The 25,546-nt window shown below is 37.3% G+C and overlaps 1 protein-coding gene across 2 annotated transcripts in view; it reads left to right on the forward strand.

Annotated features, from left to right (window-relative positions):
* LOC128649597 (beta-1,4-galactosyltransferase 2-like) overlaps positions 1-25,546 on the forward strand; it is a 109,537-nt gene that overhangs the window by 34,260 nt on the left and 49,731 nt on the right. For both annotated transcript variants that reach the window (XR_008400681.1, XM_053702953.1), the window contains exon 4: positions 18,108-18,295. Coding sequence is in view for 1 of the 2 variants with exons in the window: in XM_053702953.1 (XP_053558928.1) it covers positions 18,108-18,295 (188 nt within the window). In the remaining variant the exon portion in view is untranslated. The remainder of the gene's footprint in view (positions 1-18,107; positions 18,296-25,546) is intronic.

Consider the following 25,546-nt stretch of genomic DNA (forward strand, 5'->3'; position numbering starts at 1 on the left):
TATATGGCAATGAGCTAGTGAGACTCATATGGGAATGCCCACTGTCACAGAACTGTGGTGGCAATGTGTGGTGCCGAAATCTCACACAGAATGAGAGCTCAGCTCTCGTCACATCACTTTTCCACAATATACTTTGTCACTCAATTTCAATGTGATGGTAAATCCTAGCATTTTTGAAACGCTAGGATTTACCAGTGCTACAAATAAAGGGGAATTTCAGTCATGAAAACTTTCCTTTAACTGCAATCTATTTTTTATGACATTTTAAATCTTTGCCAATCATCATCAAGGCCGGATTGGCCTACCAGGACATTTCCCGGTGGGCTGCAGCAGCTGGGACTGGAAAGCTACAATTTAAAGGGAAGATTAATGGATGCAATTGAACTGTAGTGTGCCTATATAACAATAATCTGGCACTTTTATTTAATACAAATTAATAACATTTAATACTGAAAAATTATTGGAGGAAGGGGTATCCCAGTAACCCCCTTTGAGAAAAATGGGATATGTGCATTCTACTGACTCAACAGAAAATAGGGCTGGTCTTCATGTTTTTCCAGGGCTGCTTTTTATTCCCAGTCCAGCCCTGATCATCATCCTGCTCAACTGGCTTGCTGAAGCGAATAACAGTTATTTCTGCGCATGCGTTTTGTTGCGCAATACAGGTTTGTCATCTGATTTTCTCTGCAGTTTTCAGGGCCGATTTACCTATGTCTGGCGGACATGGTACGCTGTAGCGTATCATGTCCGCCAGATATTGCTGAAGCAGTTCTATTGAACTGCTTGTGCAATGCACCACGTGCAGATTAGCGGACAATCGGCCTGCTAGAAGGGGGTGTCAATCAACCCGATCGTATAGGATTGGACGGATGGATGTCCGCAGCCTCAGAGGCAGCGGACCAGTTAAGGAGCAGCGGTCTTAAGACTGCTGCTTCATAACTGCTGTTTCCGGCGAGCCTGAAGGCTTGCGCGGAAACAAGGGCATCAGGGGCCATTCGTCACTTGATAAATCGGCCCCTTCGTGTGCTCATGATCCGCTGTTTACTTGTATGTATACACATTTACAAACAGTGCATGGGCATTTGTGTACTCCTTCTCGGAAGCGTGCAACAACTATAACATATAGAGGAGGTGGGCGGAGGGAAGATTGAAAACCTATGGTGCTGTTAGTGTTTTTAAAATCCACTTTTTTTTACGTTTAATAAAAAAACAAAAAAACAAGCGGTTGAAGTAGTTAAAGCAATAGACATTATGAATTTAGATATTGTTTACCATCACTTTAAGGTCAGGATTTTGATGATGGAGAGGGTTAGCTACATGGATTCACCTTTACAGGAGTCTGCAGCCCTGGAAACCTTATTATTATGACACTGATACATGAGCCTCACTTGCATCATTATGGCTTCCCCCCGGTATCTCCCCAATATTCAGGACCAGGTAAAATTCAGGTAGTTATCCCCACACTGGTAGAAAAAAAATAATCTCCAACTTGATTTAAAAGTGTGCAAAAATCAAGCATGTGCTAATGAAAACCCTGAGTATCATACAAATAGGGTGGAAGAAACCAGACATCAAGTATTAAGATTAAATATCATAGCTATATATTTTAACTTGCTCAGATGGTTCGTATTTCAAGTGTATCTGCCTTGTGATCTATTTCAACCCTAAAGCATTATCAAGTTTATCAGCTCTAAGTTAGTACAGGCTTTTACTTTTTTAATTCTGTGTCTACCGTCCTTTCCTTATGCACTAACCTTTCCATGACTATTTCCTTATTTAGTTAAAGCCTTGTAAAAACTGATGTGCACCACACCTAACTCTGTTTATTGAAGCAATGTGCAGACCGTAATCTTGTCTAAAGTACAAGCAGCTGGTCTGCCATAAGACTCTTATCCTGTAAAGTGTATGTGCATTATTACTGTTTTCTCTGTAGGATTATTTTAAACATTCCTTTTGAGTATCATAATTCTTATCTGTTATATGTCTTTTGTTCTTCAACTAAGGTTTTAAGGGGAAAAAAATACAGGAAGGTCTTATGGAACATTGGCTTCTCTATGACCCAATCCATATGTGAGATGTTTAGTTCAGGAGATGAAACATAAGTCTCACCATCCCACAATTTAAGACACTACTAATATTCCAATCTCCCAATACATGGGGTCCTTTAGGGCTTCAGCAACATATAACGGGATATGAAACCCCAAAGTTTTCTTTTGTGATTCATACAGAGAATATGCTTTTTTTTAAAAAAGAAAAGGATTCCAATCTACTTCTATTACCAAATGTGTTTTGTTTCCATGATATTCTTTTTTTTTAAGAGGTACCTGGGTAGGTGTGTGTGGGAATAGTGCTGCTATCTAGTGCTCTTGCAAATGGATAACATGCTAGCTAAACTGCTGCCATATAGTGCTCCAGATAAATGCACACTCCTGAGCTTACCTCTCTGTTTTCAACAAAAGACACCAGGAGAACAAATACAGTTTGATAAGATAAGCCAATTAGAAAGCTGCTTAAAATTGTATGGTCTTTCTAAATCATGAAAGGAAAAATGTGTGTTTAATGTCCCTTTAAGTCCCACTGACTGGCATATGAAAGGAGAGGGCATATAAATCCCTTCTTTTTTTTAGGGAATACTTTTAAAAATGTTCCTTTCAGAATACTGGGAAATTGCTAAGCTACTGTAACTTTGGTACAGCCGTGTGTTAGATGGAAGTACCACTCTTTATCTCATCACCATAGCTGCTGGTTTGACTGTCATGCCATTGCACCAGCTAGGTCCAGAGTTCTTCACCCTTTCCTCCTCCCTCTTGGTCCCCACAATCAAAGCATACAGCATGCAGGTCATTTAGAATTCAGACCTTCTACATTCCTAAGAAATAGGGTATTGGGGACATTAGCCTGGGCTCCTATGAGTGCTGGTAACTAGCATAAACAGAGGAGACAGTGATCTGGTCTGACAACTGGCACAAAAGAGGTTTCAAATGGGACTGGTCTGGCCAGGTTTCTCGTGAGTGCTGGTAACTAGTTAAAATTGTCTGCATGTGGATTGGACTCTATAAGACTCTGATGTGTATTGATAACAGTCATCAAATGGGCTGGAGGGGCATTGATATTGTCTGGGCTATGATTTTCGCATACAAGAAACTGCCTAAAGGCATTAATCTTGTCTGGGTTCGAATGTCTACTTGTGACTAGTTTAAAGGACTGCAGGAAGAATAGGCCTAGACTGGTCTCTGACAATGCATAAAAGCCATTCTGACAGTCTGTCTGTCTGTCTGTCTGTCTGTCTATCTGTCTATCTGTCTCTCCTCTCTCTCTCTCTCTCTCTCTCTCCATCTTTCTCATTATTTTCCTCACTCTCATACTAGGTTTATCTGTTAGGTATAAGATCTATAAATATAGAGGTTTTACAGGTTTATTTAATTTATATCATACAGGTAGCATAATATTTTTATGAAAATGTTAAAGATATGTTTGAGATATAAAGGTTAATGGAAGTAATAATGCATTTGTAAGAATAGAAAAATCATTAAAGGAACATGATACCAAAATATTGAAGGACTTGAAAGTGCTGCAGCATAACTGTAAAAAACTGACTAGAAAATATCACCTGAACATCTCTATGTACAAAAGGAAGATATTTTAATTCAGAATTTCCTCAGTAGCCAATCAGGATGCTAGTTCCAAGACTAGCGTGCATCTGGCATGTGGAGCACAGTCATGTTATTTTCCCTACTCAATTTAAAGGGACATAAAATCAAAATGTATCTTTCTTGATTCAGATAGAGCATGTTATTTTAAACACCTTCCCAATTTACTTCTATTATATAATTTGCTTCATTATCTTGGTATTTGTTAAAAAAAAATCAGCAATGCACTACTGGGAGCTAATTAACACACTGTGTGAGCCAAAAACATGATGCATATATGCAGCAGCTCCTGAGCCTACCTAGATATATTTTTCCACAAGGGATACCAAGACAACTAAACAAAGTAGATATTAGAAGTAAACTGGAAAGTTGTTTAAAATCACATGCTTAATCTTAATCATGAAATAAAAAAATGTGGATTTCATGTCCCTTTAAGGAAGTTTACTATGAAATCTCATGACCTTAGCACTGCTGATGCTGATTGGTTATTGTTTTTTTCAACTTGCAGCTGGACAGTAACTAAAGAATAACTGTTCCCTGAGCACTGATTATTGTGAGCTGAAGAAATTTTGAGGTAAAAATATCTTCATTTTTACATAGAGATGTTCATGTGATATTTTCTTCTCAGCTTTTTACAGTTATGAGTATAATGTCCCTTTTAAAAACAAAGGTTACCATTCCATTCTGTTGGAATTTGCTTTGTAAAACCTTTGAAATGAAATTATTTTGTGTTCCAATCCATTAAAACGGGAAAGTGCAGCCGCACTCAAAAACACCAACGGATACAATAAAAAATAAATAAAAAGTTATTACAAAACTGTTACTCAAGCAGGAGCTTTATTGGATCTATAAACTTAGAACATTACCCCCCTTGGTCTGAATCGTGAATGGGACAGTATAATTCAAACTGACTAGGAACTAATGTAGCAAGGAACCCCACATTATTGTTTTGAGTTTTAGCATTAACTATTGCATGTGTCAAAATCATCAATGAAATAATTTTGTAATAACTTTTGTAATAACCTTTATATAATATCAGTATTTAAAGGATTTCTGTCTTATGTGTTAAATTCATGTATCATATCTGTGTATTTTCTTGTATCGCATGTAATCGGCCATTTGTTAAATCTAGCAACTGTGTTGCTAGCTTTTTTTTTTTTTTTTACCAAAAGTTTTAATTGAGGTTATACTTATACATGCAGTACATTTAATATACATTCGGTAGAAGACATTTCACATAAAAAATGGCAGTAATCACAGTGAAACTACATCCATTATACAACCAGCATGGAAGGACCACATATAGTTCTGCAAAATCCTGCACATATCTGTTTAGTCAATAAGAGAATGTTGCTAGCTTTTTAACATTTGTGATTGGTTCCTGTCTCTTTAAAGGGACAGTCAAGTCCAAAAAAAACTTTCATGTTTTAAATAGGGCATGCAATTTTAAACAACTTCCCAATTTACTTTTATCACCAATTTTGCTTTGTTCTCTTGGTATTCTTAGTTGAAAGCTAAAACTAGGAGGTTCATATGCTAATTTCTTAGACCTTGAAGACTGCCTCTAATCTGAATACATTTTGACCACTAGAGGGCATTAGTTCACATGTTTCATATAGATAACATTGAGCTCAGGCACGTAAAGTAACCTAGGACTGAGCACTGATTGGCTAAACTGCATGTCTGTCAAAAGAACTGAAATAAGGGTGCAGTCAGCAGAAGCTTAGATACAAGATAATTACAGAGGTAAAACGTGTATTATTATAACTGTGTTGGTTATGCAAAACTGGGGAATGGGTAATAAAGGGATTATCTTTCTTTTTAAACAACAAAAATTCTGGTGTTGACTGTCCCTTTAAATAGGAGGTGAGCCACTCTTTTTGTTTTACTATGATTAAGTGCCAGTAGCAGGCACGAAACGCGTAATAATTCTCACCACCTGTGTATACTTTTGCATTTTGATATTATGCCTCATTAAAAATGTATTTTTTATCGTATCTGTTAGTGTTTTTGAGTGCTGCTGCACTTTTCGTTTTTTTGCCTGTTGTAACGTCTTCGCAACTTGCAAGCAGATTAGCAGCAGATTAGCGGACAGCTGTGTCGTCATTACCCTCATTTTTCAGGTCACGTCAGCACACAGAGAATTGCAACGGCGAAGAGATTGTTTGTCTTCCAATTCATTAACCCCTTAATGACCGAGGACGTGCAGGGTACGTCCTAAAAAAAAAGGCAGTTAACGCCTGAGGACGTACCCTGCACGTCCTCTGTGTGGAAAGCAGCTGGAAGCGATCCTGCTCGCTTCCAGCTGCTTTCCGGTTATTGCAGTGATGCCTCGATATGGAGGCATCCTGCAATAGCCATGTATGGCCATCCGATGCAGAGAGAGCCACTCTGTGGCCCTCCCTGCACCGGACATCGATGGCCGGTATCGTTGGTGGGTGGGAGCCGACGTGGGAGGCGGGTGGCGGCCATCGATGGGCCCAGTGATGTGGAGGGGGGCGGGATCGTGGGCGGGGATGACCGGGGGCATGCACGGACGCGCGCGTGCACGATGGGGAGGGGGCGGGCGCGTGCACGGGAGGGAGCGGGTGGGAACCGCTACACTACAGAAAATATGCACCATAGGATTTGGTGATCAGAGTTCTAAAACATAATTAAAATAAAAATAAAAAGCTAAATCAGGGGGTGTTGGGTTGGTATGTGGGAGGGAAGCTACACTACAGAAAAAAAACTGGGAAAAAATAAAAAAAAAACATTTTTTTCTGTAAACTGGGTACTGGCAGATAGCTGCCAGTACCCAAGATGGCCCCCAAAAAGGCAAAGGGGGATGGTTAGAGAGATGTTTGAGGGGGGATCAGGGAGGTTGGGGGCTAAGGGGGATACTAAACAGCAGCATATGTAAATATGCTATACAATTTTTTAAAAAAAAAGAAAAAAGATTCCCTTTATTTTTGTACTGGCAGACATTCTGCCAGTACTTAAGATGGCGGGGACAATTGTGGGGTGGGGGAGGGAAGGGAGCTGTTTGGGAGGGATCAGGGGGTGTGATGTGTCAGGTGGGAGGCTGATCTCTACACTAAAGCTAAAATTAACCCTGCAAGCTCCCTACAAGCTACCTAATTAACCCCTTCACTGCTAGACATAATACACGTGTGATGCGTAGCGGCATTTAGCGGCCTTCTAATTACCAAAAAGCAACGCCAAAGACATATATGTCTGCTATGTCTGAACAAAAGGGATCACAGAGAAGCATTTACAACCATTTGTGAAATAATTGCTCAAGCTGCTTGTAAATGATTTCAGTGAGAAACCTAAAATTGTGAAAAATTTAACGTTATTTTTAATTTGATCGCATCTGGTGGTGAAATGGTGGCATGAAATATACCAAAATGGGCCTAGATCAATACTTTGGGTTGTCTACTACACTACACTAAAGCTAAAAGTAACTCTAGAAGCTCCCTACATGCTCCCTAATTAACCCCTTCACTGCTGGGCATAATACACGTGTGGTGCGCAGTGGCATTTAGCGTCCTTCTAATTACCAAAAAGCCATACATGTCTGCTATTTCTGAACAAAGGGGATACCAGAGAAGAATTTACAACCATTTATGCCATAATTGCACAAGTTGTTTGTAAATAATTTCAGTGAGAAACCTAAAGTTTGTGAAAAAAATTGTGAAAAAGTGAACGATTTTCTTTATTTGATTGCATTTGGCGGTGAAATGGTGGCATGAAATATACCAAAATTGGCCTAGATCAATACTTTTGGGTGTCTTCTAAAAAAAAATATATACATGTCAAGGGATATTTAGGGATTCCTGAAAGATATCAGTGTCCAAATGTAACTAGCGCTAATTTTGAAAAAAAGGGGTTTGGAAATAGCAAAGTGCTACTTGTATTTATGGCCCTATAACTTGCAAAAAAAGCAAAGAACCTGTAAACATTGGGTATTTCTAAACTCAGGACAAAATTTAGAAACTATTTAGCATGGGTGTTTTTTGGTGGTTGTAGATGTGTAACAGATTTTGGGGGTCAAAGTTAGAAAAAGTGTGTTTTTTTCCATTTTTTCCTCATATTATATAATTTTTTTATAGTAAATTATAAGATATGATGAAAATAATGGTATCTTTAGAAAGTCCATTTAATGGCGAGAAAAACGGTATATAATATGTGTGGGTACAGTAAATGAGTATGAGGAAAATTACAGCTAAACACAAACACTGCAGAAATGTAAAAATAGCCTTGGTCCCAAATGGACAGAAAATGGAAAAGTGCTGCGGTCATTAAGGGGTTAAAGTGAAGGTAAACTTTGAATGAAAGCCCGATTTTTAAAAATTCTATTAAAAACAGGGGCACTTTCAAAGTTTAGAAAGCAGCCGTTTTGTTTAAAAACGTACCTTTCTTCTTTTCACAGCCAGAGCAGCTTCCCCCACCCGGAGATCCTCTCTTCACACATCAGCAATGACTAATCCGGTTTCTTCCAATCAAGGCATGGCCTCAGGCAATGATTCACTTGGGGGGAAAGCCGTGATTGGAGGAAGCCAGATTAGTCATTGCTGACATGTGAAGAGAGGATCTCCGCATGGGGGGTGAGGAGAAAGGTAAGTTTTTAAACAAAACGGCTGCAATGTAAAGTTTAATGAATGAGTACCCCTGTTTAATAGTATTTTAAAAAAACGGGCTTTCATTCATCAAAGTTTACCTTCACTTTAAATTAGTTAATCCATCTGATCTATGTGTGTGATATAACAGGAACACCTATTAAAAATAAAATAAAAAAATTGATCGAGTAAGCAAAGAAAATAAAACTACAAAAAACAAGTTTATGTTAAACCAGGTTTTGTTTGCTAAAGGGTTATTAAAGGGATATGAAACCCAAATATTTTCTTTTGTGACAGAGTATACACTTTAAAAAAAAATTACACTTTACTTCAATTTACTTCAATTATCATGGTATTCCTTGTTGAACAGATATCTAGATAGGTGGTGTGCACATGTCTTGAGAACTACACTATATGGCAGCAAACCGCTGCCATATAGTTCTCCAGACACGTGCACGCTCCCTAGCTTACGTCCCTGGGAAAATTTGATAATAGAAGTAAATTAGAAAGTTGCTTAAAATCACAGGTTCTATTAGAATTATGAAAGCACAATTTGGGGTTTCATGTCCCTTCTAAAGAATAGTGAGGTCAAATAAGCTCCCTAGTGAGATCTGTAACCCCCAAATGCTGCAGATCAAAGCGCTGGTTTAGAAAATTTGCAGCATTTTAAAAACCTAGTTTACAGATTTTGCTTTTTGGCTTCTTTAGGGAGTGTGGGACAAAGCACAATTTTACATAAAAGCAAGGGGTGTTTAATGTGTGAACTGAAACATTTTAGCAGTTGAAAAAAACATGAAAATAGTCTTAATATATTCTACTTTGGAAGAAGCCACAAGGATTTTTTTAAAAAAAAGGTAAAATCTATTAAGATAAATTTTGTAAAATATCATGCAAAAAGCTGCTCAGAAAGTGTTTTTTAAGTGTTTTGGAATACCATTGTAGTATTCTCTTAACCCCTTAACGACCAACGACGTATGGGGTACGTCCTGCAAAAAAATGCAGTTAATGACCAAGGACGTACCCCGTACGTCGTTGGTCTTTGAAAGCAGTGGAAGCGATCCTGATCACTTCCAGCTGCTTTCATGTTATAGCAGGGATGCCTCGATATTGAGGCATCCTGCTATAACATTTTTTAGCCGTCCGATGCAGAGAGAGCCACCCTGTGGATCTCTCTGCATCGGCCATCAATGGCTATGTTCGTTGGTGGGTGGGAGCTGATCCAGGGAGGCGGGTGGGTGGCCATCGGTGGGAAGGAGGGCTGGATCGTGTTCGCGCGCGTGCGCGGGTGCGCGCGCGTGCGGGAGTGGGAACCCTACACTATGGAACAACAAGTAAGGTGGTACTTGGTGGGAGAGAGGGTGGGAACATTATACATTTTAACGATCTGGGAGGGTGGGAGGTTGGGGGTTGAGGGGGGGCAGCTACACTACAGAAAATAGTAGTTTTAAAATAATAAAATAAAAAATTTGATAAAAAACATTTGATTTCAAACTGGGTACTGGCAGACAGCTGCCAGTACCCAATATGGCGCATAATAAGGCAGAGAGGGGGGTTAGAGAGCTGTTTGGGGGGGATCAGGGAGGTTGGGGGCTAAGGGGGGATCCTACAGAGCAGAATTATTATTTATTTTTTTTTAAATCCCCCAAAAACTCTTATTTTAGTACTGGCAGACTTACTGCCAGTACTTAAGATGGCGGGGACAATTGTGGGGTGGGGGAGGGAAGAGAGCTGTTTGGGAGGGATCAGGGGGTGTGATGTGTCATGTGGGAGGTTGATACCTACACTAAAGCTAAAATTAACCCTACAAGCTCCCTAATTAACCCCTTCAATGCTGGGCATTATACACGTGTGGTGCGCAACGGCATTTAGCTGCCTTCTAATTACCAAAAAGCAAAGCCAAAGCCATATATGTCTGCTATTTCTGAACAAAGGGGATCCCAGAGAAGCATTTACAACCATTTATGCCATAATTGCACAAGTTGTTTGTAAATAATTTCAGTGAGAAACCTAAAGTTTGTGAAACAATTTGTGAAAAAGTGAACAATTTTTTTTATTTGATCGCATTTGGTAGTGAGATGGTTGCATGAAATATACTAAAATGGGCCTAGATCAATACTTTGGGATGTCTTCTAAAAAAAATATATACATGTCAAGGGATATTCAGGTATTCCTGAAAGATATCAGTGTCCCAATGTAACTAGCGCTAATTTTGAAAAAAGTGTTTTGGAAATAGCAAAGTGCTACTTGTATTTATTTCCCTATAACTTGCAAAAAAACCCAAAGAACATGTAAACATTGGGTATTTCTAAACTCAGGACAAAATTTAGAAACTATTTAGCGCATGGGTGTTTTTTGGTGGTTGTAGATGTGTAACAGATTTTGGGGTTCAAAGTTAGAAAAAGTGTGTTTTTTTCCATTTTTTCCTAATATTTTATATTTTTTTTTATAGTAAACTATAAGATATGATGAAAATAATGGTATCTTTAGAAAGTCCATTTAATGGCGAGAAAAACGGTATATAATATGTGTGGGTACAGTAAATGAGTAAGAGGAAAATTACAGCTAAACACAAACACTGCAGAAATGTAAAAATAGCCTTGGTCCCAAACGGACAGAAAATGGAAAAGTGCTGTGGTCCTTAAGGGGTTAATGTGTATTGTTAAAACCACATATTAAGCAGGTATTCTATTACATTTCTAATAGATTGAAAAAGCATTTTACATGCCTCCTTTAGTGAATTAGAATAGGTTCCACAATCAGGTATGTGCAAAAAGTACTGTGTAAAAAAGAGATGACAAGTTAAAGGAATATATCTTTAAAGGGACATAAAGGAACATAAAAGTGCAAAAAGATAATGCTGTAATGTGTTAGAGCATTTTATTATTGCACTATTGCTTACATATAACTACTAATCCTTTAAAAAAGTTTTTCAAATTATTTTTCTGCAAAAATCTCCCTATGCTTTAATAATGTTTTTTAGTTGAAAAGCATTAGATACAATTTTCTAAAGGATAAAAAACCCACTACATAGTGGTTAAACACAAAGTTAAAGCCAGCGCCAGAGCAACAATGCACTACTGGGACCTAGCTGAACACATCTTGTAAGCCAATGATAAACTATATATGTGTGTGTAGCCACCAATCACCAGTTAGTTCCCAATTGTGTATTGAAGTTTTTGGGGCTTCCAATGTAACCTTTCAACAAAGGATACCAAGAGAAGGAAGTAAAGGTTATAAGAGAAGTACATTGAAAATTATCTTAAAATGACATGCTTTATAAAAATCATGAAAGTTTAATTTTGACTTTCATGTCCCTTTAAATGCAGGGGGTGACTAATTTATATGAAACTTAGAAGCCAGCCTTAATATCAAGATGCCACCCAGGTAATTTTTCTATAGGAACCGGTAATATATATTTTATATGTGTAGAAAAATTCACACTGTTAGGAGCCAGGAGTATAAAATAAGTAGTAGCTGTAGTTGCTTGGCTTATTCATTACTTTTACCAAAAAATGTTTTATTGCTTTTATTTAATGGAGTAAAATAATTAATTATTTTCTAATAATTTAAATATATTTAACTTAAAAATATATGTTTTATATAGGTGATTTATTGGTATATAGATTTTGAGACCAAATAATCTGGTGTAAATGTTTTCAAAAGTAATATCCTCTTGAATTATTAAACTAAGGGGAACCATCTGATCAGTAATCACCTTAAAAGTACAAAGAAAATAAGGAGTGCCCCAGTTATAAAGAAGCTGTAAAACATTATTAGTCAGATGGCAAACGTAAGCAATGAGTGCTCTGAAAACTACCTGTTTTTTTTGTCTGTTAATCTCCTCCTTTCTGCATCAGAGTTCAGAGTCCGGCTTCTTTGCAAATTCCAGAAGCAAGTTTGCAATAAAGTAACTCAATAAATGACAATTATGGACAAAATATATATTATTTAGGGGGTAAAAATGTTACGTTAAGAGTTTAAAGGGATAGCAAAGTCAAAATTAAACTTGCGTGCTTCAGATAGAGCATGTAATTTTAATTGACTTTTAAATTAACTTCTATTTTCAAATGGGCTTTGTTCTCTTGGTATCCCCTGTTGAAGAAGAATACGCACATAACCTACTATAGTGAGTGCTGGCTGCTGATTGGTGCCTGCACACATTTGTCTCTTGTGATTGGCTAACTAGCGCCTAGATTACGAGTCTTGCATTAGCCTTAAAAAGCAGCGTTGAGAGGTCCCAACGCTGCTTTTTAACGCCCGCTGGTATTACGAGTCTTGAAATGACATGCTCACCGTTCACTTTTTTGGCCAGACTCGAAAATACCGCAAATCCACTTACGTCAATTGCGTAGCCTATTTTTTCAATGGGATTTGCCTAATGCCGGTATTACGAGTCTTCCAAAAAGTGAGCGGTAGACCCTCTCCTGTCAAGCCTGGTACCGCATTTTAAAGTCAGTAGTTAAGAGTTTTATGGGCTAACGCCGTAGTATAAAACTCTTAACTAAAGTGCTAAAAAGTACACTAACACCCATAAACTACCTATTAACCCCTAAACCGAGGCCACCCCACATCGCAAACACTAAAATAAAATTTTTAACCCCTAATCTGCCGAACCGGACATCGCCGCCACTATAAAAAATATATTAACCCCTAAACCGCCGCACTCCCGCATCACAAACACTAGTTACATTTTATTAACACCTAATCTGCCGGCCCTAACATCGCCGACACCTACCTACATTTATTAACCCCTAATCTGCCGCCCCCAACGTCGCCGCAACTATATTAAATGTCCGATTGGCTGATAGAATTCTATCAGCCAATCGGAATTAAGGTAGAAAAAATCCTATTGGCTGATCCAATCAGCCAATAGGATTGAAGTTCAATCCTATTGGCTGATCCAATCAGCCAATAGGATTGGGCTGGCATTCTATTGGCTGTTCCAATCAGCCAATAGAATGCGAACTCAATCCTATTGGCTGATTGCATCAGCCAATAGGATTTTTTCTACATTAATTCCGATTGGCTGATAGAATTCTATCAGCCAATCGGAATTGAAGGGACGCCATCTTGGATGACGTCACTTAAAGGAACCGTCATTTAGTAAGAAGACGTCGAAAGAAGAGGATGCTCCACGTCGGATGTCTTGAAGATGGACTCGGGTAGGGCTTTTTATTATTTTGGGGGGCTTTTTTATTTTATTAGGGGCATTAGATTAGGTGTAATTAGTTTAAAAAACTTGTAATTATTTTATTATTTTCTGTAATTTAGTGGTTTTTTTTTTTCGTACTTTAGATAATTGTATTTAATTGTATTTAAAGGGACAGTAAACCTCAAAAATAATGTTATATAATTCTGCACATAGTGCAGAATTATATAACATTATATTAGCGCAAACTTTATAAAACATAATATTCCCTTTTAATTTTTAAAACAACGGCTGTTTTTCAGACCCGCTCTCTGTGCTCTTCTGAGCGGGTCTGTTTTTTTCACACAGCGCATCGGGCCAGCTGTCTAGTCACAGCCCGGCCCAACCGCGCCATAACACTAAGTGCAGCTCGCTCCTGCTATCAGACAGAGGAAGGGGAGTTGTCAATTGTTGTTGGTTTGTGTTTGTCTGAGGAAGGGGAGTGTGTCCCCGAAACGTCACTCTTGATTAAATAAACTTTTGATTAAATGACCAGCGAGTGCCTTCCTTCATCTTTTATACTTACCTGCTGGCACCCTGGCATTGATGGACTTTGAAAGTGAGAGTGCTCTCTATCGCATTATATATATAGATAGATAGATAGATAGATAGATAGACAAATAGATATATTACTTACATTACATTTATTTTCTTTCAATAATGTAGCATTCTTATGTAAAAATTGTTCCATTGACTTTTAATATCTGTTTGGCTAATTGTTCTCTATGGCACCCATTTAACAAGCTCTGTAGTGAGCTTCTGGGCACGTGTTTCTTGCGAGCCAGAAACAGCAGTTATGAAGCAGCGGTCACAAAGACCGCTGCTCCATAACCTGTCCGTCTGCTCTGAGCAGGCAGACAGACATCACCGGAAATCAACCCGATCGAGTACGATCGGGTTGATTGACACCTCCCTGCTGGCAGCCCATTGGCCGCGAGTCTGCAGGGGGCGGCGTGGCACCAGCAGCTCTTGTGAGCTGCTGGTGCAATGCTGAATACAGAGAGCGTATTGCTCTCTGCATTCAGCGAGGTCTGGCGGACCTGATCCGGCCTATCTCTTTACATTGAAAATTAAATTTTTTCAAGTTTGTAATAACTCCATAAATAATCGATTTACCTCAAATCTGAAGCATTTCCACTCACTGAGGAAGCTCACAAAACTGACAGATTTCAAAGAAGTTTGTTCATCCAATCAAAGTTAAAGGCACCTGAAAAACAGGATTTCAAATGAAAGAATCTGTCATATTTAAAGGGAAATGGAAGTCAAAAGGAATCTTTCATGATTCAGAAAGACCATAAACTTTTAAACCATTGTTTAACATACTTCTGTTATCAAAAGCACCTACTTTAAGCTGCTGACCAACTGCTCTTATAATGTCCTGAAGACATTCCATAGCAGACAAATGGATTTTCATTCACAAATTCCAAACAAAATTGAAGTTTTTTTTTTAGTTTTTTTACTGAACAATTCACCCAAAACAAATGTTTCTCTCTGCAGATGTGTATTGATTAGCAGTCATAGCCATCCTTTTTTTCTTATCAGAAGGCAAATCCAATCCATAATACCAGTAAAACTTTGTTAAGATAGTGGCAAATATAACCATGGGGGAATAATCAAGTCTGCATTAAAAAAAGAAAATAACAAAATTGTGTGTGTATATATATATATATATATATATATATATATGTGTGTGTATAGGTATGTGTATATATATATTTATAGATGTGTGTTTGTGTGTGTATATTTATAGATGTGTGTTTGTATATATGTGTGTGTATATATGTGTGCGTGTGTATAGCTGTGTGCATGTATATATTATATATATATATATATGTATATGTGTGTGTGAGTGTGTGTATGTGTGTGTATATATATATATATATGTGTGTGTGTATATGTTTGTGTGCATATATGTGTGTGTGTGTGTATCAATGGCATGCAGTGAGGTTAGAGGCTGGTGAGGCACTGGCTATGTATGTCTGAGAATATATGAACCCGACAGAGGCAGCTTAAATTTATGATTAAATTGGCAGGTTGCAGGTCAAATAAACTGCTAATATTAAATTTGCTTCATTCTCTTGGTATCCTTTGTTGAAGGATATGCAGCAATGCACTAATGGGTGCTACACATACATACACACACTTACAGATATATACACACCCATATATCAAAGCTGTTTATTCCAACTCTTCACTATTAGCAAAAAGAAAAGAAGACTTTTTGTACTGAGCTTCTTGTAAGAGGTTTCAGCAAGTTTACAACATTTTATATCTCCCAGGGAAATCACACTTTTGGCTATTGTGTTTAGATCAGCAAATAGTTTTTTTCCTAGCAAGACAGGTGACCCTTTAAAAACTCTATTGGAACCAATTTTGGATTTTTAACCCTTTACTATAGGGTTTGGTTGTTAAAGGGTGGCAGTGCTTCAGTGACTTTTATGCCTTCATTTTTATAATACAAAAAGTCATAGGAATCCTGTTTCAATAATTTTGTTACAGTTCAGTGTGTTTTTCCAGTTTCATCAATATATTACATTTAAAGTTATATAAGCATATAATGCACTACTTCCATTTTATTTTCTGTGTAGATATCAGAATCAGAGCACTGTGCTCCCTTTAAAGAATATTAATTAAGAAGAAAACAAAATGGAACATAGTACAATGAACAGTATGTCATAAGTCAAAGCTCTAGTTCAGGGAATAGTAAGCTTTCAGATCCTGCCCAGCATGTGGCACACATCAAGTTTTATAAACTAGATATGTGTAATTCATTTTGGCCAAATTTTGGCCGATTCGGAAGAATCTCAATTTCCGAATCGGCACCATAACTAAAATTCTGAAAACAAATAAATCAGTTTCCGAATTTTCGGATCTATTCTTTATTCATATTCGGAATTGTTCATTGTTCATCTAAACCGCAGTTCCCAAACATCGCCAACACTAACTAAAAGACTAAATAAAGCTATTAACCCCTAAACCGCTGTCCCCCCACATCACCAACACTAACTAAACCTGTTAACCTCTAAACTGCCATCCCCAACACATCGCCAACACTAAATAAACCTATTACCTCTAAACCGCCTTCCCCCCACTTCGCAAACACTAACTAAACCTATTACATGTAAACCATCTTTCCCCCCACATCTTTCCCCCCACATCGCCAACACTATCTAAACCTATTAACCCCTAAACCACCATCCCCCACATCGCCAATGTGCTTATTAAGTTACATACAGTATAAGTAAACTAATAGGGGCTGATTTATCAACCCCTGTATTGGCCCCAATGCCTCTGTTTCCACGCAAGCCTTCAGGAGTTAAGAAGCAGCCTTCTTGAGACCGCTGCTCCTTAACTTGTCTGCTGCCTCTGAGGCGACGGACAGCAATCTGCCCGATCACATACGATCGGGTTGATTGACAACCCCTAAATCTGCAGGGGGCGGCATAGCACGAATAAAATAAAAAAGAAAGATGAAAAAAACAAAAAAAAGAAACTAATTCAAGTAACTAACTCATTCCCCTCAGGAGTGTAAGTTAAAGATGGTCATCATCATAATATTACTGTGAGAGAGCAAAAACAATTGAAAGCGCTCATTCCCTTTAAAATGTTGTTCATCAACAACATATCTTTGAAAAAAAAGAATATAGCAACAAACCCCTTTTAACGTTAAGCAAGTTTCTAGTGGGTTAAGGATTTGCCTTTTTCATATTGACCATGTGATACCTTGTGGGTCATGTGACACCACTCATTCCAAAAAAGCACTTCTGGATTCACGGGTCTGTTTTAATTTTTTTCAGATTTATAGGTACAGTTTCTGTTCTCTCTATTTTTTGTTTAGTAAAAAATTGTGAACTGCGAGTTAAAAAAAATCGCTCTTTTTTTACATTACATATTGTGAAACCGAGGGATCTTATATTTTCTCTAAGTTACAAAAAGGATTCAGGACTTTTTACTGCTCCTCACCAGGCATATGACCAAACAAAGATCATATCTGCAGCATTTGCCCAACTCTCCTTGAAGGCAGTTTTAGTATCACAACATGATATCATTTTTTTGTGTTGTTGCATCTACAAGAGAACATTTAATTATGTATTACAATTAAAAGAAAAATGCTATTTTATAGCATGTGGGTGTGTCACTGTCCACCGGTAGAGTTGTGAGATGTGTCCTTGTCAGGTAGCAAGCAGTTTCTGCTACTGACACACAGGCACTTCCTATTAGTTTAATATTCAAGATAAATATCTTAAAATGTAACTTTTTTCAAAACATTGTATGATGATTTTGTTCCCTTTAATGTCCTCCTAGGTAAGTATTATTTAATTTATGTAAAGTAAAAACAGCTGTATGGAATGTACGATATTCAAATGCATTATTTAACTGGACAAGGGGTAGATAGGTAGGGGTGCAAGAGAGTGACATAAAAAATGTTTTTGTTCCTATGTACAAAAGGGAGGTGGACATTTGTGCAACTGTCATCTTTCAAGTTGCCATGGAGGTTTGCCCTGAAGACATTTTTTTTTTATTGTGTATTGTGGTGTTTAGTGGGCAAAAGTGACAAAGAAGAACTTGAAAGAGATAAAGGGTGGTGATAGAATGCACATTTATATATCATCATTATCATCCGAGAATAAGTTATTGAATAACAGTGACTTGAATTATTGTTTACAGCACGGAGATGAAAAATTTAACAGAGCAAAGTTGATGAACATTGGTTTCGTAGAAGCACTGAAAGAATATGATTATGATTGCTTTATGTTCCATGATGTGGATATCATCCCAATAGACTCAAGACACTTGTACAGGTGTAAAGAAAATCCAAGACATATGGCCAACGCACAAGACAGACATAATTATAGGTAACGTTTAAAAAAAAAATACATTCCATTAAGTTTTCATCTACTTAATATTTTCCAGTGGTGCAATGAATTTTCAGTCTGTGATAATAAATGATATACATAATTGAATGAAGTGCTATGCATATATTTCCAATTTAAGGGTCCAGTTTTATTTATACCTAGAGTAAAATACAAATAGTTGTGATACCCTTGTTTGTATTTTAGCTTGTTTGGTTGAAAGTTAACATGTGTAATAAGATATCATAACATGGTGCCTAGGATTATCACTGTTTGGCCAAATACTGTAACACTTCATTTGTATGCTTTTAATCTAGCTGCATTTAGCCCTATGGACTTTGCACCCAGGCTAATCTGGGATTAACTGTCTCGGTCACTTATGTACAGTGAGGGAAACAATTATTTGTTCCCCTGCTGATTTTGTATGTTTGAACACTGACAATGAAATGATCAGTCTATAATTTTAATGGTAGGGTTATTTGAACAGTGAGAGACAGAATAACAAAAAATCTAGAAAAAACGCATTTCGAAAAAGTTATAAATTGATTTGCATTTTAATAAGTGAAATAAGTATTTGACCTCTTTGCAAAATATGACTTAGTAACAAAACCCTTGTTGGCAATTACAGAGGTCAGACGTTTCTTGCAGTTGGCCACCAAGTTTGCACACATCTCAGGAGGGATTTTGTCCCTCTCCTCTTTGCAGATCCTCTGCAAGTCATTAAGGTTTCGAGGCTGACGTTTGGCAACTCAAACCTTTAGCTCCCTCTACAGATTTTCTATGGGATTAAGGTCTGCAGACTGGCTATGCCACTCTAGGACCTTAATGTGCTGCTTCTTGAGCCACTGCTTTGTTGCCTTAGCCGTGTATTTTGGGTCATTGTCATGCTGGAATACCCATCCACAACCCATTTTCAATGCCCTGGCTGAGGGAAGGAGGTTCTCACCCAAGATTTGATGGTACATGGCCCAGTCCATCGTCCCTTTGATGTGGTGAAGTTGTCCTGTCCCCTTAGCAGAAAAACACCCCCAAACGATAATGTTTCCACCTCCATGTTTGATGGTGGGGATGGTGTTCTTGGAGTCAGAGGCAGCATTCCTCCTCCTTCAAACACAGCGAGTTGATGCCAAAGTGCTAAATTTTAGTCTCATCTGACCATAATATTTTCACCCAGTTCTCCTCTAAATCATTCAGATGTTCATTAGCAAACTTCAGACGGGCCTGTACATGTGCTTTCTTGAGCAGGGGGACCTTGCAGGCGCTGCAGGATTCCAGTCCTTCATGGCGTAGTGGGCTACCAATTGTTTACTTGGTGACTTTGGTCCCAGCTACCTTGAGATCATTGACAAGATCCTCCCATGTAGTTCTGTGCTGATTCCTCACCGTTCTTATGATCATTGAAACTCCATGAGGTGAGATCTTGCATGGAGCCCCAGACCAAGGGAGATTTACAGTTATTTTGTGTTTCTTCCATTTGCGAATAATCGCACCAACTGTTGTCACCTTCTCACCAAGCTGCTTGTAGCCCATCCCAGCTTTGTGTAGGTCTACAATCTTGTCCCTGACATCCTTGGACAGTTCTTTGGTCTTGGCCATGGTGGAGAGTTTGGAATCTGATTGATTGCTTCTGGGGACAGGTGTCTTTTATACAGGTAACAAGCTGAGATTAGGAGCACTCCCTTTAACCCCTTGAGTGCTTCCCACTCAGGTGCTAACAACGGCTCAGAGCTGTCGCTAGCATTCTCCCACCTTGATGGAGATCTGGGGGCTCCCACCTGCTCCTACCCCGGTGATCGGGGCCCGTATAGTGACAGGCATCACCAGGGCTTCACGTTTTGCATGGTGACATCACAAGGAACTTTATTAAAAAAAGACAATAGACAGTATAAGGAAAGGGAGCATGCTGCTTAGAAGCCTGTATCTCTGGCATCTAAGCAGCTACAGACCCCCAAGACTCACTGTTGGAAAGGTAATTGCCTAACCTTTCCGGTATAAGTCTTGGGGATCTTAAAAAAATAAAGTTTAAAAAAAAAAAATATTTAATTTTTTTTTAAAAAAAACCTCAATTCCGCTTAGCACCCAGATGGGAAAGTGCTTAGCACTCAAAGGGTTAGGAGATTGCTCCTAATCTCAGGTCATTACCTGTATAAAAGACACCTGGGAGCCAGAAATATTGCTAATTGATAGGGGATCAAATGCTTATTTCACTCATTAAAATGCAAATCAATTTATAACTTTTTTGAAATGCGTTTTTCTGGATTTTGTTGTTGTTATTCTGTCTCTCACTGTTCAAATAAACCTACCATTAAAATTATTCACTGATCATTTCTTTGTCAGTGGGCAAACGTAAAAAATCAGCAGGGGATCAAATCGTTTTTTCCCTCACTGTAAACCTGTGAAATGCATAATTATGAAGCTGAACAGATACTTGAACTATCATTACTGTGTTAATATCTATTTAAAAGGACATTACCTTAAATGTGCTATGTTGAATCTAAGTAATGAATATAACATGTAATACAGTTTGTTTTTTTAAATTATAATATAAATCTTCTAATCAATGTTATTTATTATGCTGATTTAAACATGTTCCTTTTCACTAACAAAGATATGAGTTTTCCTAATTTAAACGCCTTCAAATTGACCTGTGTTCATACAAAAATAATACCAACCGTTCCTGATCTTTCATAACTATAATATGTACTGTACATCTAATATAAAATCACCACTTTTCACAGGTGGAATATATATGTACATGACTTTCACACATGGCACTAGAAGCCACAAATTAAAGGGATATAAAACACAACTTTTTTCTCTCATGATTGAGATTGAGCATGCGTTTTGAAACGATTTTCTAATTTACTTCTTTTATCAATTTTTCTTTGCTCTATTGGTATCTTTTGATGAAAAGGAGAGATATAATCTTAGGAGCCCGCACATTTCTGGAGCACTATATGTCAATAGTTTTGTAAGAATGTTATCCATTGGCAAGAGCACTAGATTGCAGCACTATATACTGTCATGTAGTGCTTGAAATGCCTACCTAGGTACCTCTTCATCACATAATATCATGGGAACAAAGCAAATTTCATAATAGAGGTAAATTAATTTTAACCTTTTTTTCTGCTGGGTATGCTGATGCAACATATAATTTTTGTTTTTTTAAATGATTTATCCTGGAATACTGCAAACATGGGTAAGTCTACCCAATCTTTCCCCACACCAAATTTCATGTAGACTTGAATAGTAATTTTTGCTGTTGTTTTGGCTAAAATTTATCAAGTGGGATTATAAAAAAAAACCTGTATTTTTTCTGATTTAAATATTTACAAAATATATGCATTCTACATGGGACATTAGATTGAATTTAAAGGGATATGAAACAAAAAAAATATTTTTGTGATTCAGACAGAGCATACCCTTTTAAATAAAAGTTTCCAATTTTGGGCTAGATTAAAAATAAGGTGCTATCTTAACGTTTGCTGCCGGTAAAGAGGCAAATTTGACCCTTTACCATGTGAATGTTAAATAACCAGCCATTACAAGTGACTGGTTATTGCTACCACAAGCTTACTTTTACACTTAGACCTCTGGTTAATGAAAAAAAAGTTGTCAAATTGCCCCCAAAATAAAGAGTACTGTAGAGTAACATAAAATAAAAATATGAGCATCTCTATTTAAAAAACAAAAAACAAAACAAAAAACCTGCACAAAGTCAGGGGAAGTGGGGTATTAGGAAGAAAAAATGGCACCTAAAGTGCATATACATTGAATGTGCTGGGAACAGACAAGACAAAATTACAGCTTTTTGGTAAAGCCCATCATTCTATTGTTTTCAGAAAAAAATGAGGCTTTTAAGAAAAGAATACAGTTCCTACAGTCAAACATGGTGGAGGTTCACTGATGTTTTGGGGTTGCTTTACTGCTTCAGGCACTGGATGTCTTGGCATTATGAAATCTGAAGACTATCAAAGAATTCTGTGGTGCAATTTAAGGCCCAGTGTCAGAAAGTTGGGTCTCTGTCAGAGGTCATGGGTCTTACAGCAGAACAATGACCAAAGCACCCGTCAAAAAGCACCCAGAAATGGTTTAAGACAAAGTGCTGGAGAGTACTGAAATGTCCAGTAATGAGTCCAGATCTCAATCCCATAGAGCACCTGTGGAGATCTCAAAACAGCAGTTGGGAAAAGTAACCCTTTTAATCTGAGAGACCTGGAGCAGTTGGTGAAAGAAGAGTGGTCCAAAATTCCAGTAGAGAGGTGCAAGAAACTCATTGATGGTTACAGGAAGTGATTGATTTCATTTATTTTTTTCCAAGGGATGTGCTACCAAATATTAAATTGAGGGTGCCTATAATTTTTTCCAGTCCATTTTTAGAGTTTTGCGTGTAATGGGTCAGATTTGGCTTTTTTTTCTCTCCACTTTTTTGTGTCATACCAATACAAACAAAATAAATAAACATGAGAATGCTTAAACATTTGTAATTGCAACAATTTTCTGTGCGAAATGGTGCATTATCTGCCAGAAATGCAGGGGTGCCAATAATTTTGGCCATGAGTGTATATTTATGTGTTAATATGTTTATTGCTGCCCAACACTGCACAATTTCCCCCTGCACTGCGCTAGGTGGTTTTTTGTAACAAGCTGCATGAAAACGAGGCTCTCATTGAAGTCTATGGAAGCACGCTCTCGTGAACATTGGCTTCCAGGCAATGCGAATGTGAGGTCACGTTCACATTGCATCGCACTTGTAATACTAGCGCACATTTATGTAGAATTTTTGAAGACCTAAACTGAGTATTAAAATATTTTTATCATGGTTTAAACAACTATCTATTAGAGATACTTTGCATAGATAGCACAGTTCTAAACTAATTTTGCCTGTGTTTTATGGATCAGGACATACAACATTTAAATAAACTGAAATAGAAAGACAGGTTTCAAATCATATAATAATGATCTGAAAATCCCTTGCTTTTTCAGATCATTATTATATGATTTGAAACCTGTCTTTCTATTTCAGTTTATTTAAATTAATCATCAAGGGTGGCACCAGAGTTATAGATTATACAGCAATATTACCTACTCTCTCATACATTTTATATACAGGTGGCCCTCGTTTTACAACGGTTCAATTTACACCGTTTCAGAATAACAACCTTTTTCCAGTCCTGTGACTGCTATTGAAAAGCATTGAGAAGCAGTGCATTTATTAAAATAGCCAGTAGGTGGCGCTGTCCGCTTGTATTGCAGCAAAGCCAAGCAAGCTGAAATTAATCAGTTTAACCAAACCTGAGCTATTGAGCAGATTTCAAAGGAACAAGATCTTCCTGTCTATAAATCAGTCCAGATTGGAATGCATAGAAAGAACTGTTTGCAGAAAAATGCAAGTGAAGTCTGTGTTGTGTGATTATTTTATTAGGTTTATAATGCTGTTTAGCAAATGTTTTTGTTCATTTAACTTAGTTTAATTATATATTATGTGTTGTGTGATTATTTTATTATGTTTATAATGCTGTTTAGCATTTAAAGTCTTCATTTAAAAGCTTTAAAAATAATGTATTAGGTCTTACTTATGACAATTTTGAGAGGGGCCTGGAACCTAACTCCTTCACTTCCCATTGACTTACATTATAAACTGGGTTTCAATTTACAACGGTTTCGATTTACAACCATTCCTTCTGGAGCCTAACCCCGGCGTAAACTGGGGGCTACCTGTATTTACATACAACATTTACTTATATATGACATTTTATAAATTAAAAAAAAGGAAAAAATGCAAAAGGAATTGCTAAATGGCTAAATCATGCAGGAAATAGAGCACTTTGCTACTGAACTATATGTAAAATATTTTTCGCCTACACAAAGTAGTTTTTTAAAAATGTTAATAGTCAAAAACTAGAGAACAAACAAAATGTCCTAAATTTGTAGTTCAGTAGTGTGCATGATTTAAGCACAAAAAATGTCAGATATTTTTCATAGATGGATTGTTCTGAGCATATTTTACCTGTGTATAATGGATTAAGATGTTTCTTTGATAATTTAAAATGTAAAACTGCAAAAGAAATTGTGGCTAAACAGAGCATGAGATAGAGCAGTGTTTCTCAACCGGGTCCTCAAGTACCCCCAAAAGGCCAGATTTTTATTATAGAGTTGGAGTGAATGCTTGTGAACAATGTTAAACTGTGTAGATGATGCCGTCATTATCAAATGTAAAATATCTAAGTTATATATAACAGTTCATACATCAATTACCAAAATATTCACAGATACATGTAGCGCATATAGTATAAAGTATAAAATGTCATGCTCTCACCAATCAATTTTACTTTAATTTTGACTTTACTGTCCCTTTAACTTCCAGCTATGGAAACTGACACTTCAGTGATCACCTGACTTTGGTGCCCTCACTAATACATACATTTCATATAAGGGTTTATCCACATATGAATAAGGGTCTTAGGGCTTATTTATATAACTTCAATCTGCACATAGAATTCCCACACATCAGCCTTTACTCAAATAAATGGACATTTAATTAAGCCCGTTGTATAAGTACTCTAGTAATTTTGTATGGTATGGTATGCTTGCCTATAGACTTCCAACCTACAAACAGTGTGGTTTTATATATGTATGTATGTATGTAGGGGACATGATCGACAACACAAGCTTGATCATGATCTGCAATAAAGACATTGGGCTAGATTACAAGTGAAACAGTATTTAGTATTCTGGCTTGAGTGCTACTACCAATAAAAGTAAACTTGTAACACAGTGTGATAATAGTGTTGAAAGTTAAAAGTTAGTGCAAGAATGAAACCCAACACGTTCTTAACTGTAGCACTAACTGCTTCTCCCCATAGACTTCAATGGAGCGCTTAACTTAAAAAAACAACACAACGCTTGTGCACTAACCCACCACATTAGACCTACAGCACTAACCCACTAATAAATAAATATTTTACATTCATATGGTCTTCACATGGGTTAAAATGTTTTGTTTTATTTCTAAATATTTCTCTCTCTATGTTTGTGTGTGTGATTTTTCTTTCATGTAATTAGCAAGAGTCCATGAGCTAGTGACGTATGGGATATACAATCCTACCAGGAGGGGCAAAATTTCCCAAACCTCAAAATGCCTATAAATACACCCCTCACCACACCCACAATTCAGTTTTACAAACTGTGCCTCCTATGGAGGTGGTGAAGTAAGTTTGTGCTAAGATTTCTACGTTGATATGCGCTTCTCAG

This window comes from Bombina bombina, chromosome 2 (assembly GCF_027579735.1).
Source record: "Bombina bombina isolate aBomBom1 chromosome 2, aBomBom1.pri, whole genome shotgun sequence".
Classification (NCBI taxonomy): domain Eukaryota; kingdom Metazoa; phylum Chordata; class Amphibia; order Anura; family Bombinatoridae; genus Bombina; species Bombina bombina.